Source organism: Aphidius gifuensis, linkage group LG3 (assembly GCF_014905175.1).
Source record: "Aphidius gifuensis isolate YNYX2018 linkage group LG3, ASM1490517v1, whole genome shotgun sequence".
In the NCBI taxonomy this organism is placed as follows: domain Eukaryota; kingdom Metazoa; phylum Arthropoda; class Insecta; order Hymenoptera; family Braconidae; genus Aphidius; species Aphidius gifuensis.
The window spans coordinates 5934567-5957411 of record NC_057790.1 but is presented as its reverse complement, the minus strand read 5'-3'; the positions used below and the strand labels follow the sequence as shown (position 1 = coordinate 5957411).

Sequence of the window (22845 nt, the reverse complement as noted above, 5' to 3'; positions counted from 1 at the left end):
ACTGAACAATCCGGGAGAGACCTGGGAGAGACAGAGACCCCAAAGTGGCGCCTCGAACGTTTAAAAATTTGAGTAATTTACTCGTTTTTTTTTATTTAAAAAAACATCAGGATATAGCTAATTAAATACAGTTAATTATTTATAATAAATAATATTTATTAACAATTATTTATACTAAAATCCAAAGGAAAAATTAAATTAGTAAATGTGAAGACTGAAGAGACTTTTTGGATCACGTGATAACCAGGATTGTATCAACAACAAATTTTATTTTATCAAATGTAAAAATTATCATCACAATTCACACGTGTGTGTCTACCCTTTAACAAATGGATGGTAAATTAAAATAACAACAATTGATTGATAACAGAGAACAACAATAACAATGGAGCATGATATTAATTCAAGTAATGCCAAGAATGACAACAGTATTTTTGAATATTCTGTTGATTATTCAGGAGCATCATCAATTCAAGATATACTCAATTTAAGCGTTGGTATGGTTAATTTTATTAATAAATATATATGTTATTTTGATATTTTAATTGTTTAAAAGTATCATTTATTTATCAATTAATTTCAGACATGAGACACAGACGTCGAGGATTTATTGTGTCACCTGATGTCATTGATGAATTCAACAAAACAAATAATAGTTTTTTAAATGTTTCTATGTTAAATCCCAGTCATAAAAGAGGTTATTTTATATTAATTATAATTTTAATTATATGTCAATTAAATTAGTAATGTTAATTTGTTATTTTAGATGATGATGATGATGGTTATTGTAACATTAAAAATTCCAATTCGATGCCAGCTAAATTAACAAATTCACCAGCTAGATCTATTAAAAAAACAACTGGAGTTGATGATTTATCAAATGAAGATAAAGTTAAAAAGAAATTGGAAAATTTAAATAATACTCCATCAATAGATATTGATGATAGAGCTAATGCTTGTATTGAAGAATATAAAAAACGCCGAGAATATCGTGAAAAACGTCGTTTAATAAATAAATCATCAACAACACCAAATCGATACAATTGTAATGTAAAAGAAAATAAAGTAATTTCTGGTAGTAAATCAATGAAAAATCATGAATCAACATTATCAAAACGTAAAGAGATAATTGACATTTCAAAAGCTGAAGAAAAAACAAGTAAAAAAAAACAAATTAAGCTAAAATCATTAGTCAATTTAAATGAGTCATCAATTGCAAGTGATGAATTGTCGTGTTATGGTTGGTAAAATAAATAATCTAATTTTATATTTTGATTAAGTAATAATTAAATTTGTGATATTATTTTTAGATTTTGATCCAACAAGTGTGATTGATGGTTCATCGACATGTCTACTTGAAAAATCATACAGAGATATTTGTGCTAAAAGACATGAAGAACGACAAAAGAGAAATAAAATGATGATTGATTCACAAGAAATTAGAAAAAGAAAAAGTAAATATACATTGTTTTATTTTTCTAATAATTATTTTATCATGTACTTTTGTTGATAATTGCATTTTAAATATTGCAGGATACTCAGAGTCATCAGAAAGCAGTGATTCATCACATTCTCAATTTAAAAAAACACGTAAAAGTTATGTTGTGGAAGACAGCAAGGTTGATTCATCATTACGTTTGATGAATCGAAGAAGAAATTTTAAATTGAGATCAAGAGCAATTGTTGTTGATTCTTCTAGTGATTCTGATGATAAATCATCATGTAAAAAACAATTTGCATTGGAATCAACAAAAAGTAGTAAAAAAAAAGTTAAAAAAAGATGGTAAAACAATTTAATTGTACTATCAAGTATTATTAATTAATTTTTTTCATATTTGCATCAATCTGTTTAATTTTTTTTTGTATGAAAACTATTTTTTTGTTTATCAATTAATATACATTATGAATTTACTTAATATTTATTTAAAAATTATAGTGTTTTAATTATTTTGTATAAATGTTTTTTATTTATTAAGAATTAAATTGCCAACGAAATTATTGCTAAATTAAACTAAAGAAATAATTGTTTTATAAAAATATTTTTAAAGACATTAATAAAAAAAAAAACACTGCTGGTCATGGAAAAAAATCTCACTAGATACAAATCTTGTTATTTATAATTTTAAATAATGAATTTAGAAAAAATATGTAATTCAATATTTGCAATAGATAATTAAAACCCTGGTCGAAAAAATATCTCTCCTGGAAAAAAGTTGAAGAAATGGTGGAGAAATATTTCTATGATTTCTCCAATCATGGATCGTTTTCAGAAAAAGTGGAGAAACAACGGAGAAATAATGGAGAAATATTTCCACCACGTTGAGAATTGACTCTCAAGGATGTTGCTCAACATCCTCCTGGTATAGATTTCAAAAGAAAGAAAGAGACACAAGTAACAATGCATTGGCAGGACAATTGGACTCAAAGAGAGAAGTAAAATATGATTTACTTGCCAGTCAAGATCATTTAAAAAATAAAATTGTTTATAGTAATTTAAGTGGCCATCAAAAATAACATATGAAAATGATACAGTGTCTATGTCAAAAAGAATTTATAAGTTATATAAAAAAAAGGATCCTAGTGTGAATGAGATCTGCAATGCTCAAATATTGGCTGAAATAAATAACACCAGTCAATTTTTATTAATTTGAATAAATTTCAATTAAGCTTGTGAGTATTGTACATAAATTATAAATCGTGGAAAAAAAAAAACAAAATATCTTCTCGATAAGTCATTGATGCTCATGTAAAATTATATGAATCATAATTTTACATGAGCATCAATGATTTATCAAGAAGATACTTTGATTTTTTTTTTTTCTAAGAAGTCTAGAACCATTCATTAAAAACAATTTTAAAAAATCATAACATCAAGGGATTATTTAATTCATATTACGATTTAAAAAAAAAATATCGATCACTCGATATATCGATTAAAAATATCCAATATATCGCTGATTCGCCGAGTACCCCGCACATCCCCATTCCCCCTACTCCCCAACATCTGCATCTGGCAACTGAGCTGTCTGGTTTGCTTTGATTTGCAACTCTATCTCTCCAATAATTGTTGTTGTTATTGTTGTAGTAATAATAAACAATCTATTAAACTTGATAATTTGTTAAAATAATATTTTTCATTAGGATAATTCATTACTTTTTAATTAAAAAGAAATGTTTTTGAAGAGTATTTTATTTGGGCTATTGTCATGTATTATTTTGACAAATGCTTCATTACAAACAAAAAAAAATCAAATTCAAAATGTTCACCAGCTCAATGAAGACAATTGGGATCGTATGTTAACTGGAGAATGGATGGTTAAATTGTAAGTACATTTTTATTAATAATTTTCATATATAAATAATACAAAAACATAATGTAACCATATTCTAACCTATAAATTTTAACAACTATTCATTTTTTTAATTGATGTATAATTATTTTCAGTTATGCACCATGGTGTCCAGCATGTAAAGATTTAAATCCAACATGGAATTATCTTGGAGACATAAAAAAAGATCTTGGTATTAATGTTGGTAAAGTTGATGTCACTGATTCACCTGGATTAAGTGGTAGATTTATGGTCACTGCACTTCCTACAATATACCAGTAAGTCATAAAAAATACATATGAATTATAGGATAATTAAAACAATCATGTAAAAATTTATTTTATTTCAGTGTTAAAGATGGTTTATTTCGTCAGTACAAAAGTCCAAGAGACAAAGACTCACTTGTAGAATTTGTCAGAGCTAAAACATGGACAAAAGTTGAGCCAATACCAAGCTGGAAAAGTCCTACATCTATTCAGATGTCTGTAATTAGTCAATTTTTCAAAATGTCACAAGTTTTAAGGGTAATTAAATGACAAAATTAATAATAATAATTATTCTAATTATATTTATATATTTTTTTCATTTTTTTCTAAAGGCAATTCATAATAAATTGATGGAAGAATTTGGTCTTCCAACATGGGGAAGTTATCTTATATTTGCAATTGCAACAATAATATTTGGTGCAATTATTGGCTTGGTTATTGTTTGTATAATTGATTTTATATATCCACCAAAACCAGTTAAAATATCTGGTAATAAAAAACGCAAAGGTAAAGATGACAAGGATAAAACATCTGATGATGAAGATTATATTGAAGGTGTTAAAGATGATTTGGTTGATGAAGATGGTAGTGATTCAGAAAAACTTGATGATAATGATAAAAAATCAGCTGCAAATAGTCCAAATGCAAGAAAACGTAAACCACGTAAAGCTGACTAATTTATATATTTACATTTTTTTAATAATTACCTCAATTTCATCAACAAAAAAAAGAAAAAATTCATTGTCAATTTCGTTCATTAATTGGCAATACTTGTCAATTGTTTAAAAAAATATTATTACAAGTCAATAAGCATGTACATTTAATATTATTCAAAGTATTTGTCATTTTTTAATGATTAATATAATATTTCGTCAATGGATTATTAATATTTCAACGAGGACTCAATAATTATAATTTTTCAATGTGTTAGTAATAAGCTTCATTCCATAATCAGTTACATTTGTTTTTTTTTTTTTCTTCATTAATGAACTGAGTAATTTAATAATATACTTTGTAAAAAACAAAAAATTTGATAAAAATAATAATAAAAAATTATAATTATTTTGGTGGATTATTATTCCCTGCTTTATAATTAAAAGAAAATAAAATTAAATAATATCAATTGGTTTTTTTTTATTATTAAAACTGTTTTAAACAGTATTTTATATTTATTTTTTCATTTCTTAAATTGTTGTTTTACAAAAAGAAAATAAACTTAAAATTTTTCACATTAATTTTGTGACTTTATGGCAATTATATACATAATTATTAATTTTTTTTTTAAATTGCCATTTAATTAATTATCAACTTCATTCATTCTTGTCATGATTGTTTTTAGAAATAAAAAATAATAATTTTTTTTTTAAATTACTGTTTACAGTATGATTTTAATTATAATTAATGATAAAATTTAATCACTTGAAATTAAAAAAAAAAAAAAACAATATTACAATTGTATTTACTTTTTTTTTTAGCCATGTTTTTTGTTGACTTAAAATTAAAAATACATAAGAAAAAAATTATTGATTATATGATCACGTTAATTATTAAAATTATCATCTAATTTACTAAAAATAATAAGACTACATTGTAAAATTAATAATTTCATGACAGCTGTTTTTTTTTTTGTTCATCAATGATTAATAATATTTATAAAAAAAAAAAAAAAAATGCAGATAAATATGTGAGAGTGTGAGACATCATTTAGCAGCCTTTGTTTTAGCAGTGTGTATTCACTGGTTTTAATTATTTATCAGCAACAATGTCATGTCCAACTGATAATTTATTGCATAATTAAACAAACAAAAAAAAAAAAATTAATCATTAATTTTTTATATACAATGTTGATTATGATTTTGATACACCACACACATAGAATAGAAATTAATTTATCAAATGAGCCAACACACTCTCTCACATTAATAATAAGCTCAGTTTGTTTTTTTCATTTTAAAATTATTTTTAATGTCATTTTATGATTCATTAATATCAATTCAGTTAGAAATAAATACAATAATATAAACATAATTTTGTTACATATAATAATTTCTTCTGTACATATTTCATTGCAAAAAAAAATTCATCTTAAATCAGCTGGTGATTGACAAATTTTATTATAAAGCTGATTATCAATGTAACTAAGGCATGTGCAAAAGAAAAATAATTATATAAAAATGTCATGAATTTGGTCGGCTGTAATATTTGTTTTTAAATTAATAATTATTATTAATTTTTTTTTCTTTTTAATCAACAAATTTATAATGGCAGTCTACGCTCAATTATTTAATCCAATTTTGTGCATATTTTATTAGTAAATATTTTTCTTTTTATTTCACAGCTGGTTTGTCGTCCAATTTTTATTTTCACAATATATAAAATATTAAATTAAAAAACACAGTTATAAAATTGAAAAATGAAGTTAAAATTTATAGCTTTTTTTATTTATTTTAAAACAATAAAATTTAAATAATAAAATAATACGCATATTGAGCTTGGACGATAATTTTACAAAATAATTATTAAAATTTCCAGACTTTTTTTTTTGGACAATTTAAAAATATAAAACAATAAAAGTACATGATAATGTTTGTTTTTTTTTTTCTAAATTGTGATGTTTTTTTTTCTTGTAATTGTTAATTATAATTTTTTCTTTTTAATGATTGACTTATATTATGTTACAAATATTCACGTGATATAGTACATCAAGACCTGATTTAACAGTCTCAAAGTCAGTTCAATTTTGTAATGATTAATCTAAATTTTCTCAACGAAATAAAAAAAAGGAAGAATATATCTTCGATCCAGTATTCATAATCAAATTAAAAGTTGAACAATAATTTTCACCTAGTCCACAACAAAGACAGTACAAATTTCTCTTAAACAAATCCTGATTAATTTTTTTTTTTTTTTCATTTTTGTTTTTTTTGTTTCGTCAGTAGAAATACATATAAAATTTTTACTACACTTCTGTGTAATGGTTTTTTTTCTTTAATCTAATAAAAATTCACATTATTTTTTTTTTTTCACAATGTCAAGAAGACATTATCGAACTCGAATTTGACATCACATTACCAACGCAGCATAAATAATTTTCTTCCTTTTTTTATTTAATTTTTTTCTATTAAATTCATTTTTATATTGCTCAGTTAATTCAAACATTTATTAATGTTGATAATTACGGTATGCAGCTATATAACATTAAAATATAAATGATAAAAAAATTGGTTCTGGCAGTGACAAAAACATTCAAGTGTTTCATTCTAAAATAATTTTTTCTACTAAAAAGCAAATGCTTATAAATGCGTCAATAATGTGTTGTCTTTGTCAAAAGTGTTTTTTTTTTTTTTCTTTTCTAATTCTCTATTCTAAGAGAAAAAACAATTAAAAAAAAAAAAAAAAAATATGCTAGTGAACTACTGAGCAATGCGACATTACGATGATGCTCATACAACAAATTCTTACACGGTCAATTCGGCTTATTTCCGACTTGACTACGCTTCAACTACATCACTAAGAACAATTTTTTTTTTTTTTTTTTTCTATTTTTTATTTATTCTTTGCAAACTAACGTATATGTATTATTATTTTTTAATTGCTCTCTTATATATTTATATAATATATATATATACTTTTGTTGTTTTTGTATTTTTCATTTTTCTTTTTTTATTAATTATTGAGTTAACTATTCTAATAATTAGCGCATTAAAATAATGATTTTAATAGTTCAATTATCATAATTGATTAACATTGAAACTACAATTAAACGCCTAAGTATTATATCACAAAACATTCTGTGTTCCTTATCACGGCTCTATAGATTCTACGAAAAAAAAAAAAAAACAAATTCACAAAATTTTTACCACAAAGCAGTCGTTATTTCTAAATTTCTAAAATCATCATTATCATCACGTTAATGCAAATAAGAATTTAATATTTTCTAAAGCATTTGCTTAAAAAAATAAAATAAAAATAAATTCACATTAAATGCAAATGATAATAATATATTTATACTCTCCTGAGTTTTAATTAAAACTGCGTCAATAATTAAGTATTTAATTATGTTTCTTTCAATTTTTATATAAAATGATTTATTATTATTTTTGCAATAAATATTGTACTCGGTTAACCGAGAAAAGGCTAAGCTTTACCGCCATGTATCAATAAGAGTTTCTTTAGTAACAACAAACCTGCTTGAACCACCAGATGAACTGTGACTATCATGTGATGATTCATGTGAGCCATTGTGATTATGAATTGAATTGTGTTGTTGTTGTTGTTGATGATGATGTTGTTGTTGATGCTGTTGATGCTGTTGTTGTTGTTGATGTTGTTGTTGATGATGGTGATGATGATGATGATGATTTGTAGTAATGGCATGTGATAATGATGGATGTCTTGTTGGTATTGTTGCTCTTTGATCACTTATTTCACGTATTTTATTAGTAAGACCAGTTGAACTTAATAAATTTGTTTTACTTGAACTTCTACTACTTGATGCTGGTAATGTATTAATTTGTTGTACACTTAAACTATCAACTTTATCATCTGGTGGACGTGGTAAACGTCTTCTTAACCATGCATGTCTTAATGCTTTACTTGGTGACATTCTTTGTTCTGGATCCCATTGTAAACATTTTTTAATAAAATCAAGAAATAATGGATCTTCACAACCTTTTAATGCATCTTTTAAATCTTTTGATGCTGGTGGACCACGTAATTTACCACGTCTTGACATACCACCATGTAATATTGTTGTACCAGATGTTGTTGTTGTTGCTTTACAATATCTTGGATAACCTTTTGAACTAAAAAATTGTCTAGAACGTTTTGCATTATCAATTAATTTTCTTGGTGGCATACCAAGTAATTCAATAATACATGCTAATTGATCAGCTTCATCTTCACCAGGTAATAATGGAAAACCAGTTAATAATTCAGCAAGTATACAACCAAGACTCCACATGTCAATTGGCATACCATATTTTGCACCAAGTATAACTTCTGGTGCACGATAAAAACGACTTTGTATATATGTATATACTCTTTGATCTTCATAACAACTTGAGCCAAAATCAATTACCTAGGAAAACAAATAAAAAGACAAATATTTAATATTAAAAATATTTAATGCAAAATTTAATTTAATTATTACCTTTATTCCACTACGTCCTTGTTGTTTTAATAATACATTTTCTGGTTTCATGTCACAATGTATTATTTTATTTTTATACAATGCATCTAAACATTGTAATAATGAATGTGAAAATTTTCTAACTAATTGTAAACTAAAACCTTGAAATTTATTTTTTTTAATTAATTCATAAAGATTAATACTCAATAATTCAAATGTAATACACATATGATTTCTAAATGTAAATGAATCAAACATATGTATTATATTCATTGTATTATCTTTATCTTGTTCACGTAAATTAGCTAATATACGAATTTCTTCTTGTGCTTGACGATGAAATCTTCTTTCATTTCTAACCATTTTAAGTGCAATATGTTCATGTATTTTATGATCATATGCTTTAACAACTTGTCCAAATGAACCTTTACCAATAACTTTTAATACTTCATATCTATATGCAACATGATCATGTGGTGTATGTATATATGAACCTTGATCATTATCATAATTATGATTATTTGGTAATCCAATAATTGCTGGTCTTTTTTTAGCATTTGCACCAATAAAATATATTTGTGGAAAATTAAATATTTCATGTTGTTCATAAAGTGTTAATTTACTCATATATAATTTCATAACAATTTCTGGTGTAACAGCAATTTTTGGTATAATACGACTTGTATTTTTATCATTTGTTGTTGTTGTTGTTGGCGTTGTTGTTATTGGTGTTGTTGATAATGATGATGATGATGTGTTTGTTGTAGTTTTTGTTAGTGTTGATGATGTTGTTGCTGATGCTGCTACTACTGATGATGCTGATGATATTAATGTACGATGTTGATGATGATGCTGTTGCTGATGATGATGATGATTATTATTTTTATTAACCATTGGACTATTTGTTGCTGAATGAATATTATGATTACTTGAATTATGACTGTTATGACCACTTGTTGTTGTTGAATGATGTGAATTTAAACTGATATTTAAATTATCAGAATTACATGTTAAATTTTGTAAACTATTATTTCCACTTGAGCCTAAACTTGGCAAATGTGTACTACCACTGTGACTTGAATGGGTCAAATGACTTGGTGATGAATCAACATGTTGTTGTTGTTTTGTTGTATAATTATTATTAACAACTGTTTTTAATGGTGGTAAATGATTATTTTCATTTGATGTTATGTAGTTTTGAGTTGTTATTGTGCTCATTGGCACAAATGGATTTGGTAGTGACAACGGCATCTCGATTTTACTTGCTGTTATTGTTAAACTAGACATTTGTACTTTTAAATACAACAAATATAATAAATAATAATTATTATTATTTATTTTACAATAATGTATATTATAAATTGTGTTGTTCTTTTCCTTTTTTTTTTTACTTGTTGTTGTTGTAAATATATTTTTAATTTACATAAAACAATTAAATGCTTGTCATGTTAATTTAACAAATTTTATTGTTAATATTTTTTTTATTTTAATAATTATTGATGGATTATTTATTAATAATTGTAATAAACTGTATCTCATTATTCAGAAAGTTTTTTTTTTTTATATCACGATAGATAAATTTTTCAAGTATTCTTTACAATTGAGTGAAGATTTTCTATTTTTTTTTATTTAAATGCACATGGACTAGAAAATGTTTTTAATATTTCTTTCTCTCTTTATTAAATTTTATTTATTAATATTGGTTTAAACAGGTCAATTTTATATCAAACTTTTTCTTGATACGTTGAATTTTTTTACCTCTTGAACGTGATTTTGTACGTCTAATTTTATTACAGTCAATTGTACACGAGGACAAACACATTATGAGTTTAATCTCAGTATGTTTGTGAGGTTGTTGGCACTTGGCCGAACACAAGTTTGATGACACCAACTCATTCGACACTCTCTTCCTGCTTTTGCTCCATTATTTTATCAAAATATTAAATAATTTTTCAATATTATTTTCAGTCTTTTTTCTTGTATGTTTTTAAATCAAAAAATAAAATAATATTTATAACGAAAAAAAAAAACAATAATTACCAAATGTTGTGGTTTTTTTTTTTTTTGTTCAACTTTTTCTTCCTTGATTTATTTGCACAATATTATTTTAATTAATCACATTGTTTTATCTGTTATTTTTTGTAATCATTATTGAAATTTTTTATTTACTTTTTCACATGTTAAATAATTAATTTTATAATTATCAACAATATTATTATGTAGCTTTTGTAAAAACATCGCAATTAACACAAATTATTTATCTCTCACACATTTATCAAGCTCACACAATCACCATTTTTTTATATATTAATTGTTGTAATAATTAATATTATTTTTCAATTGTCAAACTTGACAAAAACAAAACAGACAAGTGTCAAAAGAGAATCAAATATGAGTTGGTAATTATTGATTCATCAACACAGTTATTATTTTTAATTTGACTTTGTGTATGTACTGATTGTTGTGAATAGTTGAATTTGGTTGAATTACAAATTGAAGTGGCTTTGTTCAGCTTCTTGCATTAACATTTTATTTAGTTACAATGTTGTCCTCGGTAATCCAGCGGCGCGACGATAAATATCTGACTCTTTTACTTGCTTTTGCCTGCTTTTACTGACTGGAAAGAAGCAGAAGTAACGATGCACATCCGAGATTTTTTTTTTTTATCTTATTATTGTTATTATGTATTTTTTATTTACTCCTTTTTTTATATCATCCATTTAAGTTGGTCTTTTGCTCATTTTTTTCACTGTGCATTTTATTTCTATTTCGATTTTTCTTGAAGAAATCAACAATGTCTTTTAGCACGTGCAGATTTTTTAATATTAAATTAACTTTTTTTTACTCCAGATTTTAAGGCAGTGTCATCTTGTCAATACTCATATTTATCCATAATAAATTTTCATCAAACTGCAGCCGCTAAATAGATGGAAAAAATTTAATTTAATTTTTTGTTTGTTTTTTTAATTAAATAATAAATTAATAGTTAAAAAAAAATAAAAAACATGTTAATCAAGTTATAATAAATACTTGTTTCTTGTGATTCACTCTCAACAAATGTCAATGAACTTGAATTCATTAAATTTTTATTACAAAAAATCAAGCAATTAAAGAAAAAAAAATTTATTAAAAAAAAAAAAAAAAGACTCCAATTTATTCAATCATCTCATGGACAGTAATTTTTTGTTTCCGGGTATCTATATTTATTAAATTTCTTTTTGTATATATTTTTTTTTTTTCAAATTATTATTATTTTTTTATTTTAAAAATACGCCTTCGTCTAACTGTATACGTATACAAATTTGACACACACGAAGAGACACTTTTAAAAGCTTTGATTGAAAAAAATTTATTAATCTAATTTAACATAAACATAATAATTTTTTTATTATTGAAAAATGTCTTTAATTTTTTATAATAATTGCTATTTTTTTTTTGACACAAGGCAAAAGAGCAACAAATTTTTTTTACTCCAACAATAACACACACACACAATCACTTGTAAATTGAGTTTAAAAATTTTTTTATATATTTATTTATTTACCTGATGAATGAGTTATTTGTATAATTATTTAATTGATAAATATTATGTAAATTTATTGTATGTATTATTTATAATATTTTTTTAATTTATTAATTTTTTATTTATTAATTTTATTATGGACAAAGCTGGTAGACGACAGTGAACACGACACCCACGCGCACACTCACTCACTTTAATCATATATATATTTCTTTTCTGTCAAGATATATATTTTTTATATATGAACACAAAAATATATACAACTAAGTGTATATAAAAAACCCGAAAGGGTGGTTGAACAGGAAAAAGAAGAAAGAGAGCCAATTTTAATTCGACAATGTTCGACTTGTCGACAAAGAAAGACAACAAAAGCAAGACAACAAGACAAAATTAAACAAAGAGAATAGAAAAAAAAAAAAAATTACTGAGTAATTAAAAAAACAACAACAATGTCAAGAATATAACACTAGTGCTATCTGACGTTAAATTGGAGTAACTTTTTGAGACACCATGACACATTTCGAAATTCGAAATGAAAATATATACCTATAAAAAAAAGAGTAAAATTAAATGATTAAAAATTAATAATAATTATTATATTATATTATTATATTGTTAATAATAATAGTTATTAATTTGCAGAATATTTTTAAATTTTATTTTGGGTCAATAACCTTTTGTAAAATGTTGAGGTCGTGTTATTGATGATTATTGATTGTAAAATGACCCAACCAAACCTCGGATAATAATTTTTCTCTCTATCTAGCGTCATATTTACTTATTCATTTTAACTTGTATCATATTGTACAATTTATCTCTCTCTTTATTTTGATCGTAGAATAATATTTTTCATTGCACACACAAGACAGGGGCATACTTTTGCTTGCTTTTGCTCTCACAGCTGACGTCGTGAGTTTATTAAAAAATAAAAACACACAAATCAAATTGTATAAAAAAAGTGCGTCGCAGTTGTGTTAAAGTACATACAAGTGAATATAATATATTTTTTTTTTTTTTATAAAATTAATAATAATGAGCTTGACACCGAAATCCTTCAAGGAAAAGCGATCATTTGGTGAGTAAATTGTTGTAATAAACCTAGATGAACAATGACCATGACTAAAAATGTTTAACAATAAAGAAAAAAATTGCATTTTTATTTCTCTTTTACATGATCTATATAATTTTTCATCATGATTTAAATATTGTTAGTTAATTTATTTATTAATTTGTAATTTATTTGTTATTGTTTTTTATTTTACAGCACAAAGAGTAGCTGATGTTGAGGTAATACGTGAAAGACATCCAAATAAAATTCCTATAATTGTTGAAAGATATTATGGTGAACGACAATTACCATTACTTGATAAATCAAAATTTTTAGTACCTGATCATTTAACTGTTGCTGAGTTAATTAAAATAATAAGGTAAATTACTATTAATTATTAATCAATATATTATTTACATTTTTAGATTAATCAATAATTTTTTTATTATTATTTTCAAGAGAATAATGATTAAATTTATCAATTGATATAAAAAATATTGAACTGTTATTAAAAATTATTTTATTAACCTCGCTGTTTATATTTTTTTAATATTATCATTTATATTGAATTATTAATGAGATGATTTTTATTTATCTTAAAAAGTGTTAAAATATTATGATGAAATTTTTTTAAATATTACTTTGGTTATTTGAGGTGGGGAGGTTGAAAGAAAGAGATAGAAATTCATGAACTTGACTAATTTTAGTTGTTAAAATGATAATGAAAAAAAAAATATAAAAAACAAGTAAAAGTGTTAATTTAAAAATGAAAGAATTAAATATATTTACTAATGAAAATATTGTCATGGTTGATCAGGTAGTAACGTTTTGCTTTCTTGAACATTTGACAGTGAGAAAATTATTACTAAAAGAAAAAATCTTGCTAATTTTTGAAATATTTTAAAAGACACAACACATACAATAACCGTTAGCTTTTAAATCAAGGAAAAAATAAATAAACATCATTAACTTGTTAATTTTTTTTTTTTTTTGGAGTATGTAATCTTTTTTAGAATAATTTTCTCAGCTTGTTGATCAATCCTAGTTGTAATTTATTTATAATAAAATTCCATCAACTCAAAAGCAATTTGCGAGTGTTATCTTTAATCAACCTGTGATAATGAATGTTTTGATTAATGATAAACGGTTTTTTATTTTTAAAATAAATTATAGACGACGACTACAGCTGCATCCAACACAAGCATTCTTTGTGCTAGTTAACTCAAGAAGCATGGCAAGTGGAAGCATGACAATGGCTCAGCTGTATCAACGTGAAAAAGATGAAGATGGATTTCTCTACATGGTCTTTGCAAGTCAAGAAGTATTTGGGTGTTAATTATCAAATTATTATTACCTGTGTCTTTTTGTTTTTTTTTAAATTATTTTCTTGGCTTTTTGCACAAATAAAAAAAACATGATTTAAAAGCCTGTCTAGATGAGAATGGTTTGAAAAAAAATTACTCATCATTGACTATATAATATTTCACTTGAGTATATATACAATTATTTATGTTTCCTGATGGTTTTCATCTGCATCATGACAATGTTACGTGATATTAATGTTTAAATTACAAAACCTAGACAATGCGTGTATGTAGATGTTGATAATAATTGTGGTTGCATATTGAAGAAAAAAAAATATATAAAATATATATTTCTTTGATAGAAATTTATTTGAATGTAAAGCTTTCGACTTCCAGTGATGGATGAGATTAGTACGACTGATAAAAAAAAAACCATATGGTTAAATACATGATTAAATTAAGAATAAATATTGACAAAAAAATCTCATTTAATAAATTTAATAAGTTTAATTAAATATGTTAAAGCCTAAGGTATAGAATATAAATGTTAAATATAAGTTTGAGTTTATGTTAAAATATAATTAAATGTTCAATATAAAGTACCTATTAAATAAATAAAATGAAAAAAAAAAAAAAACTGGGATCTAATTCGATGAATAATTAATTAAAGCAACAATAAAATTTATATTTAAAAAAAAAAGTTCAGTATTTAAATAATTTCGTTAAATAAATAATTATAAATTTCAAATTTGTAATAATAAATGATCAATTAATTATATATCAAATAATATTTTATAATTCGTTATGAAAATTAGCCACAAAAATTTGAATGAACTAGATTTAAAAAAATAAAAACAACACAAAATACGAATTAATTAAAATTAATTTAATCATCAGTCACGTTCCACGTTCATTATTAGACTAATAATAATAAAAAAATATAAAGACACTATAATAATAACAACAAAGATTTAAAAAAAAAAATATATTTTGCATTGACTGTACCGAGGGTGTAACAATGCATAACAAACCAATTTTGTTTTTTCTACAATTAAGAATCAGAATATATTAAATAAATAATTACAAATTAACAGCCAGAGAAAAAAAACTATTTACAATAAATTATAATTAAATTATATAATAAAATAGTACCAAAATAAAATTAAAAAAAAAAACACAAGTCCAGCAAGTTGCTCTAGATATTTTATGTATAATAAAAAATAAAAAAAAAATGAAAAAAAAAATATAATATATCTAAAATACCGTATCAATAAATAGTAAAAAAAAAAAGAAAATTATTTATCCATTATCCATGTTTTTTTTTTTACTCCTTTCTTTATCATATTTATTATTTTTTTTTATTATTTTTTTTTGTGACACAAAAATGACACGACCTTGCTCGCTCAAGCGATACATAGCGGAATGTGCATGTTTCTATGTATACGTTTAAAATGATAAATATAATAATATATATTAATCCATTCGTATGAAGAAGAAGAAATAAAAAAAAGTGCATTTTTAAATGATAAAAAAATTTTTAAAAATCCACGTATAGTAGTTTTTTTTTTTTTTCGAAAAAATGAGTAAATATGTGGAGTGATTTGTAGAGCAGTTGTTTGTAGCTGAGAGGTACACATGGAGGAGAGAATTGAGTGACTTGATAAAACAACTCATGATGAAGGAGGAGGAGGAGGTGGAGGATGTTGTCTTGATATTATTATTGTATATATTGGTGTGCACCACCTACAGTAATTCATGTGGCATGAATAGATAAGGGGACAGGTGGGGTAATCGGGGATAATAATAATGATGATGACGATGATGACGAAGGTGGTGGTGGTGGCGGCAACCAGAGGCAATACAATTAATGCGTATATGTGTGTGTGCTTCAAGTAGGATTTATATATATACAAGTGAGGGCAAAAGGGGCAATGTATATAGTTGAAATGAGAGGCCGAGAATGCACCTGGGCCCCCGTCCTCCAGCCAACTCGACCGACACGCCAAACAACACACAGAAGTGACCTGTGCGGACGGTGGACTACCAACAGTGGCGACCACCGATTCACCCATCTTTTTACTCCCTCTATATCTTTTTTTTTTTTTTCATTTCGTTTTGGTTTTTTTATTATTTTTTCTTTTTTCTCCTCTTACCCCTCGCACAATATAATTCTCTCTCTACTGCTGCTGCTGCTCACCGTGCTCATTCACCACCACCATTTTTTTTTCTACTATTCCCCTCATCATCTACCTTGTCATTTTTTGCACGGTATCTCTCTCGTATCTTTAATTTGACCACACAGCATCTCTCTGTTTTTTTTTTTTTTTTTCCCTCTTTTCACCGCACACACCACCTACTTCACAAACCGTCGCCTGCTGTTGCTCTGTTGCTGCTGTTGCTCTACACGTTCACCTGTGTGTCGGGGCCTGTGTGTGCAAGGTTGCCTCACCTCCTTCATTCTTCATTCTCTCGACTGCGAAGGCCTGGCCCCCTTCGATTATCAACGAAATCAACGGAGTCAAGAGTTCAACGAGTCTCACGAGTTCTCTCCCTAGTCACACCGAAAAATGTTGGTAAATTATTAATACTGATTTATATATATTTTTTTTTTTTAAATATGTTTACATTTTATTAATTGTATTTAATTTTTATTTATAAATTTTTTTTAATTTTTTTTTTCATCGTAAAATTTGACATATTTGGATTCATTTTTTTATAAACTACGTTTAAATTTTTTCATTTTTTAAATTGACAGTGTAATATTAATTTGTGTGTGTTTTTTCAAAATTTTAGGAATTTTTTATTTTTTTGGAGTATTTATCGGTGAATTGTGTTATTTTTTTTTTTTTTTTTTTCTACCTGTTTCTTTTTATGTATTTTTTATATGTGTGTATGTGTATATGTATATATCGGGCGGAATAAATTGAGTTGCTACTGGTGCGCGCGAGCAAACAGTTTACGACGACAACGACGATCAAGCGAGAGAGTGTGTGGATCGGAAATTGTATCAGTGTTAATGTGCAAATACAAGTTGATGTAAATTAGGCACAACAGGTATCTCTTCATTGTCATTATAATTGTCTTTGATATGAGATTATATTGTCTATGGTTTGTCGTTAATGTTTATTAAAAATTTTAATATTTATTTTATTAATTATCATTTATATAAATAAATTTCTATATTAATACTTTAATCTATTGATAAAAATAACAAATTTTTTTTATTTTTTTTTATACGTGTATTTATTATTATTATTATTATATTATTTTTATTGTCGAGTTGTGTGGTTCTTGGGCGGGTTTTGCTCGACCCGATCCAGTTTTCAGATTTTTTTATTTCTCGTTTTTTCCTTTTTTTTCAATACTTTTTTCTTTTCATCGTCGTCGTCGTCGTCGTCTTCGTATATATATGTTTTTTTTTTGTTCTTTCATCTTCTTCTTTTTGCTCTCTTTTCCGAGGTAAAGCGAAACTTTATCTCAAGCCAAGACGCTTGCCCCGCTGAACTGGCATACCATCGAGACTCAACCCACTCACGAAATGGCTACTCCGGCAAAAACATTTTTAACTCACGAGAAGTGACCTTTTCGCGGTTAGGCGCGGTGAGAACGCACGGATAGCTGGTGTAACAGGTCACTCGTAAAAAAAAAGAAAAAAAAAAAAATAAATAAATCCGCCCATTTCCTCATAATTTTAATTTTTTTTTTTACTATTATTATTAATTAATGTTTTTTTTTTTTACTGGTTTAGCAAGAATAACTTGCTCATGGTCCACGAAATAATAAAATTAAAAAAAAAATTATTAGCTCACGTAATATGACATTAGTAAAAAAAATATTTTCTAAAAGAAATTTCGAAAAAAAAAAAAAAATGATATTTCGTCTTGGGAGGGAATGAAAACAGAAGGCAAAAAGTCATCAGTATACAAGGCAGGAGGGAGGGCGGGAGGTAAATCATAATAAGAAGAAAAAGAAGAAGAAGAAGAAGAAAAAAAAAAAAAATATTATATATAAAAATGAGTAATAAGGTGGATCGAAGTGTTGGCAGCGGAGCGAGAAAATCAGAGCGAAGGGAACAGTTTGATTTGAGATTGAGTGAGAAAGAGAATAGATTAAATGACCAGAGCAAAAAAGAGATAGTTATATATTGAGGTTTATAGTTAAGAGAAGTGCAATAGAGAGAACTTAAAAGTTTAAACTCAACAGAGTGTGTTGGTCTATACGACGAAAGGAGAACACAACAAATGTCTAGTTCGAGCAGGATTTTACATGGTCGAAGAAACAATTTCCCCATCGACCCCGCGATATTCCACCAAGTTGCAAAACATATCCGGGACACCACAACAAGACCATAACGTTAATAAAAAAAAAAAATAAAAGAATATTATATTTTTATTATTTAGTAATAATATATCTTTTATATAGAAAAAAAAAAAAACGCACTAAAAAAATGCAAAAAAGAAAAAACAGTTTCTATATAGTTTTTTGTATATACAAAGTTATAAAATTTCTTTGTTATTATGTTTGATACTGTAGGAAAAATTATGGACAGTCAAGTCGAGGCGAGTGACAGTGACATCTTGATGGAAGCTGACATGGAACACAGAGCGGAAGATTTGAGTGACCTGAGGCTGCGTGGAGCAATGGATTGTACGGTTGAGCAGGATACTGAAGTAAGTTGAACGAGTTATCTCTTGTTGACCTCCATGCTCGACCAAAAGCATATTGAGTTTCACCTGGAGGCTGGACTTGGTCCAACAAACCAAATAAAGAAATCAAATATTATTATAATTTAATTGTTATTATTATTCATTTTTAGAGATCAAGAAATCGAAATCCAGGTAGTCATAAAGATCATTTAATTGATGATAAAGTTGATTATAAAATTGCAAGAGATTATCGTATACCTGGACATCATCGTAATATTGTACACATGCATAATACAACAGAACATCTTAACAATACTGATGTTGAGGTAATTTAAATACAATTCTTTTGTTTTTTTTTATTTTCATGTCTTCTTTTGTCGATGATAAAGTTATCTATTTTTTATGCGTTGTGTATTGTTTTGTTGATGTCAAGGATTTTACTTATCGTATATATTTAATTTATTTTTAAATTATATATGTGTTTTTTATTTATGATTAATAAATAACATTGTTTTTTTTTCTTTTTTTAATTAAAGGTTAAATTATCAAGAGATGTACGTGGTTCATTGGGTCTTGGATTATCATTAGAACTTTGTGTTGTTTGTGGTGATAGAGCAAGTGGTCGACATTATGGTGCAATAAGTTGTGAAGGATGTAAAGGTTTTTTTAAACGTAGTATACGTAAACAACTTGGTTATCAATGTCGTGGTAGTAAATCATGTGAAGTTACAAAACATCATCGTAATCGTTGTCAATATTGTCGTTTACAAAAATGTTTAGCAATGGGTATGCGTAGTGACTGTGAGTATTATTGTTACATTAAATATTATATTTTTTTAAATATATAATTATTAATTATAATGAAATGAAATAAATAAATAAGTAAGCCTGGGGCTTTTTAGCTGTACAGCATGAACGTAAACCGGTTATTGGTGAAACAGCAGGTGCTAAAATACAAAATCGTGGTGGAGCTAATAAAATGAAACAAGAACCACCACAAGTACCACAAGAAACTTTACCAATTTGGGAAACACCTGAAAATTTAAGTGTTGAAGAACAAAGTAGTGATAGTGATCTTAGTGATGCACTTACACTTGCTAGAGAAAGATTACTTATATCACATGCATTGGAAGGAATGGCAAAACTCATTGGAGATGTAATTATTATTTATATATTTATTTTTTTATCAATAATTATAATAATAATTATTGTTATTTATTTTTTACATTAGACAATTCATACAGCAAGAGAACCTGATGATGAAGAATGGTCAGGTCAAGTATTGTTAGAAAGAAATACTGTTTTTGAGTTAAGAGCACCAAGTCCAGTTCCAACTCCATCATATTTATCTATACATTATATATGTGAGAGTGCAGCAAGGTTATTATTTCTTACTGTTCATTGGGCCAGAGGAATACCAGCATTTCAAGCACTTCCGTGAGTACTTGAAATAAAACGACTTTGTAACAACAATAACAATATTATTGATGATTATTATTTAAATTATTTTTAGTGCTGAGGTTCAAACGACACTTGTAAGAAGTTCATGGGGACAAATGTTTACACTTGGTCTTGCACAATGTGCATTTACACTCTCTCTTCCAAATATATTGTCATCAATTATAAATCATTTACAAGCAAGCATTGCACATGAAAAAATAACACCAAATCGAGTTAAATTGATAACTGAACATATTTGTAGACTACAAGAAAGTGTTAGTTCACTTCATAAAATGCAAGTTGATTCTAGGGAATATGCATATCTTAAAGCTCTATGTTTATTTAGTTCTGGTAAGTGTATTTATTTTTTAATTTAAAAATATTATAAGTATGTTATTTATATTTTTTTTTCTTCGCTTTTAGATAATGTTTTGACTGATGATTGGCGTAAAAAAGTTGAAGTACTTCAAGAAGCAGCGTGGACAGAATTACAACAACGTGTTGGTAATGAAAGACTACCAAAATTATTAATGAGACTTGCACCATTACGTTCAATAAATCCACGTGTACTTGAAGATTTATTTTTTGCTGGTCTTATTGGTAGGGCTAGCGTTGCAAGTGTTGTGCCTTTCATACTTGGTATGCAAGACTGCAAGTCTGATTCAGACGTACAAATGGGATGACAATTGTTATTTGTGCAATAAGGGGAGTAACCTAAGAGTTAAGTAATTTTTAAGATGAAAAAAAAAAAATAAATAAAACAAACATCTAATTGAAAATATTAGATAATAAAGTAACAATAAAAAATATTTTTTAAAAAACGATTACGTGAATTTTTATAAGAATTTAAAACAACTAACAATGTTGTACAAGTATTTTTTGATTGTATTTTAAGAAAAGAAAAAAAAGAGATAATACAATAATTATTGTTAAATTAAATAAAAAAAAACATTTGGCATTAATTGGGACTTAATATTTAAAAATTGCAACGAAATAATGCATATTTTTTTCTACAAAATAATTAAAATTTAATAACGTTCAAGTATTTTATATAATTACAATTTTTATACATAAAAAAGTTAAAAAAACAAAAATTTAAATAAGAGATTTAAAAATTCTTGAAATTATAAAATGAAATTTCAAGTTTTAGAAAAAAATATGGTCTTGTTGAAATTAAATGGTCAATATTTTCTATTTTTAACTTGTTAGTATTCAAAAAATAAATATTAATTATTAATATTAATAAATCTAATAATTAAAAAATTTGAAAATAAATTACGATCGTAATGTATAAGATATAAATATATATATTTTTTTTTTTGGTCGTAAAATTAATGGTGATTATTAAAAAAGAAAAAAGAGAAGAAAAAAAAAAAAACGTAAATAAAACACTTAATAGTATTGTACCTGTCGTAATGCTTTTCATTAATATTTATATATATTTTTTTTTCTTTTTTTTAAGCAGTGAAAATTTCAGCACGTCCATTAGAATTAAAAAATTTCTACGATTTCGTGTTGATAAGTTTTTTTTTTTTTTTTAATTACATTCAAATATTTTTTAATTCATTATTAACAAGTTAACTTTTTATTTACACACTACATGTTATTAGTTATTAAAAAACAAAAAAATCAATTGTGAAAAATAGAAAACGAAAAAAAAAAAAAAAAATGTAAAACAACAAAATCGTAGTTTAAATGTTACACATGGGTTTTACTTAATTAAATGTAAATTTTTGTTTCCTATAACTTCAGATAATTAATTTCTGAATATAATTGTTTGTTTTTATTATTATTATTATTTTTGCAATGACAATTAAAACTTTATTATTTAAAATCAATTGTAATAATCCCAGTTAAATAAGGGGTGTGATAATTATTTGGATTTCTAACTAAAAAAATTTATAAAGAAATATAATTTTCTAAAATAAAAATAGAAAAATACTTCCTGTAAAGATTATTGAACATATTGGAATGGATTTGATGGGATTCATCTCACAGAAAATGATCATGTTACTGAAAAATCTCAGCCTCTGATTGATGATGACTATTTTTATAATTTTCTGTGAAATTAATTTCATTAAATCTACTCACAATGTGTATAAAATATCTTGAAAAAATTTATATAAAGACTATAGACAATAATAATACCTAAAAGTAG

At 25.3% G+C, this 22845-nt stretch overlaps 5 protein-coding genes across 12 annotated transcripts; 4 read left to right on the top strand and 1 right to left on the bottom strand.

The window, feature by feature from the left end:
• Positions 1 to 12: 12 nt before the first annotated feature.
• On the top strand, positions 13 to 2519 carry LOC122851703. The gene is made up of 5 exons (XM_044151111.1): positions 13 to 497; positions 584 to 697; positions 767 to 1240; positions 1311 to 1454; positions 1534 to 2519. Exons 1-5 carry the CDS (start codon positions 386 to 388, stop codon positions 1785 to 1787), a joined length of 1098 nt encoding a protein of 365 aa, XP_044007046.1. The 5' UTR covers positions 13 to 385; the 3' UTR covers positions 1788 to 2519.
• Positions 2520 to 2993: 474 nt separating this feature from the next.
• LOC122851707 (thioredoxin-related transmembrane protein 1-like) lies at positions 2994 to 6580 on the top strand. The gene is made up of 4 exons (XM_044151115.1): positions 2994 to 3323; positions 3446 to 3607; positions 3679 to 3853; positions 3928 to 6580. The coding sequence occupies exons 1-4, from the start codon at positions 3172 to 3174 to the stop codon at positions 4270 to 4272; spliced, it is 834 nt and encodes a 277-aa protein (XP_044007050.1). The 5' UTR covers positions 2994 to 3171; the 3' UTR covers positions 4273 to 6580.
• Positions 6561 to 12642, bottom strand: LOC122851684 (dual specificity tyrosine-phosphorylation-regulated kinase 2-like). Its single transcript, XM_044151059.1, has 3 exons — positions 12271 to 12642; positions 8748 to 11645; positions 6561 to 8675 (listed from the first exon to the last, which is right to left on the bottom strand). Exons 2-3 carry the CDS (start codon positions 10011 to 10013, stop codon positions 7740 to 7742), a joined length of 2202 nt encoding a protein of 733 aa, XP_044006994.1. The 5' UTR covers positions 10014 to 11645; positions 12271 to 12642; the 3' UTR covers positions 6561 to 7739.
• A 444-nt stretch (positions 12643 to 13086) lies between these two features.
• Positions 13087 to 15907, top strand: LOC122851716 (microtubule-associated proteins 1A/1B light chain 3A-like). The gene is made up of 3 exons (XM_044151131.1): positions 13087 to 13324; positions 13514 to 13676; positions 14471 to 15907. The coding sequence occupies exons 1-3, from the start codon at positions 13282 to 13284 to the stop codon at positions 14631 to 14633; spliced, it is 369 nt and encodes a 122-aa protein (XP_044007066.1). The 5' UTR covers positions 13087 to 13281; the 3' UTR covers positions 14634 to 15907.
• A 710-nt stretch (positions 15908 to 16617) lies between these two features.
• LOC122851691 (nuclear receptor subfamily 2 group C member 2-like) lies at positions 16618 to 22714 on the top strand. 8 transcript variants are annotated; one of them, XM_044151086.1, is made up of 8 exons: positions 16618 to 17174; positions 19135 to 19271; positions 19418 to 19573; positions 19784 to 20048; positions 20135 to 20403; positions 20479 to 20684; positions 20761 to 21038; positions 21111 to 22714. In XM_044151086.1, the coding sequence occupies exons 2-8, from the start codon at positions 19143 to 19145 to the stop codon at positions 21368 to 21370; spliced, it is 1563 nt and encodes a 520-aa protein (XP_044007021.1). In that variant the 5' UTR covers positions 16618 to 17174; positions 19135 to 19142; the 3' UTR covers positions 21371 to 22714. The 8 variants fall into 8 exon arrangements, with proteins under 8 accessions (XP_044007021.1, XP_044007020.1, XP_044007024.1 ...); XM_044151085.1 differs by having other exon boundaries at positions 16619 to 17170; XM_044151089.1 differs by having other exon boundaries at positions 16622 to 17170; positions 20150 to 20403.
• The last annotated feature ends 131 nt before the right edge of the window (positions 22715 to 22845 follow it).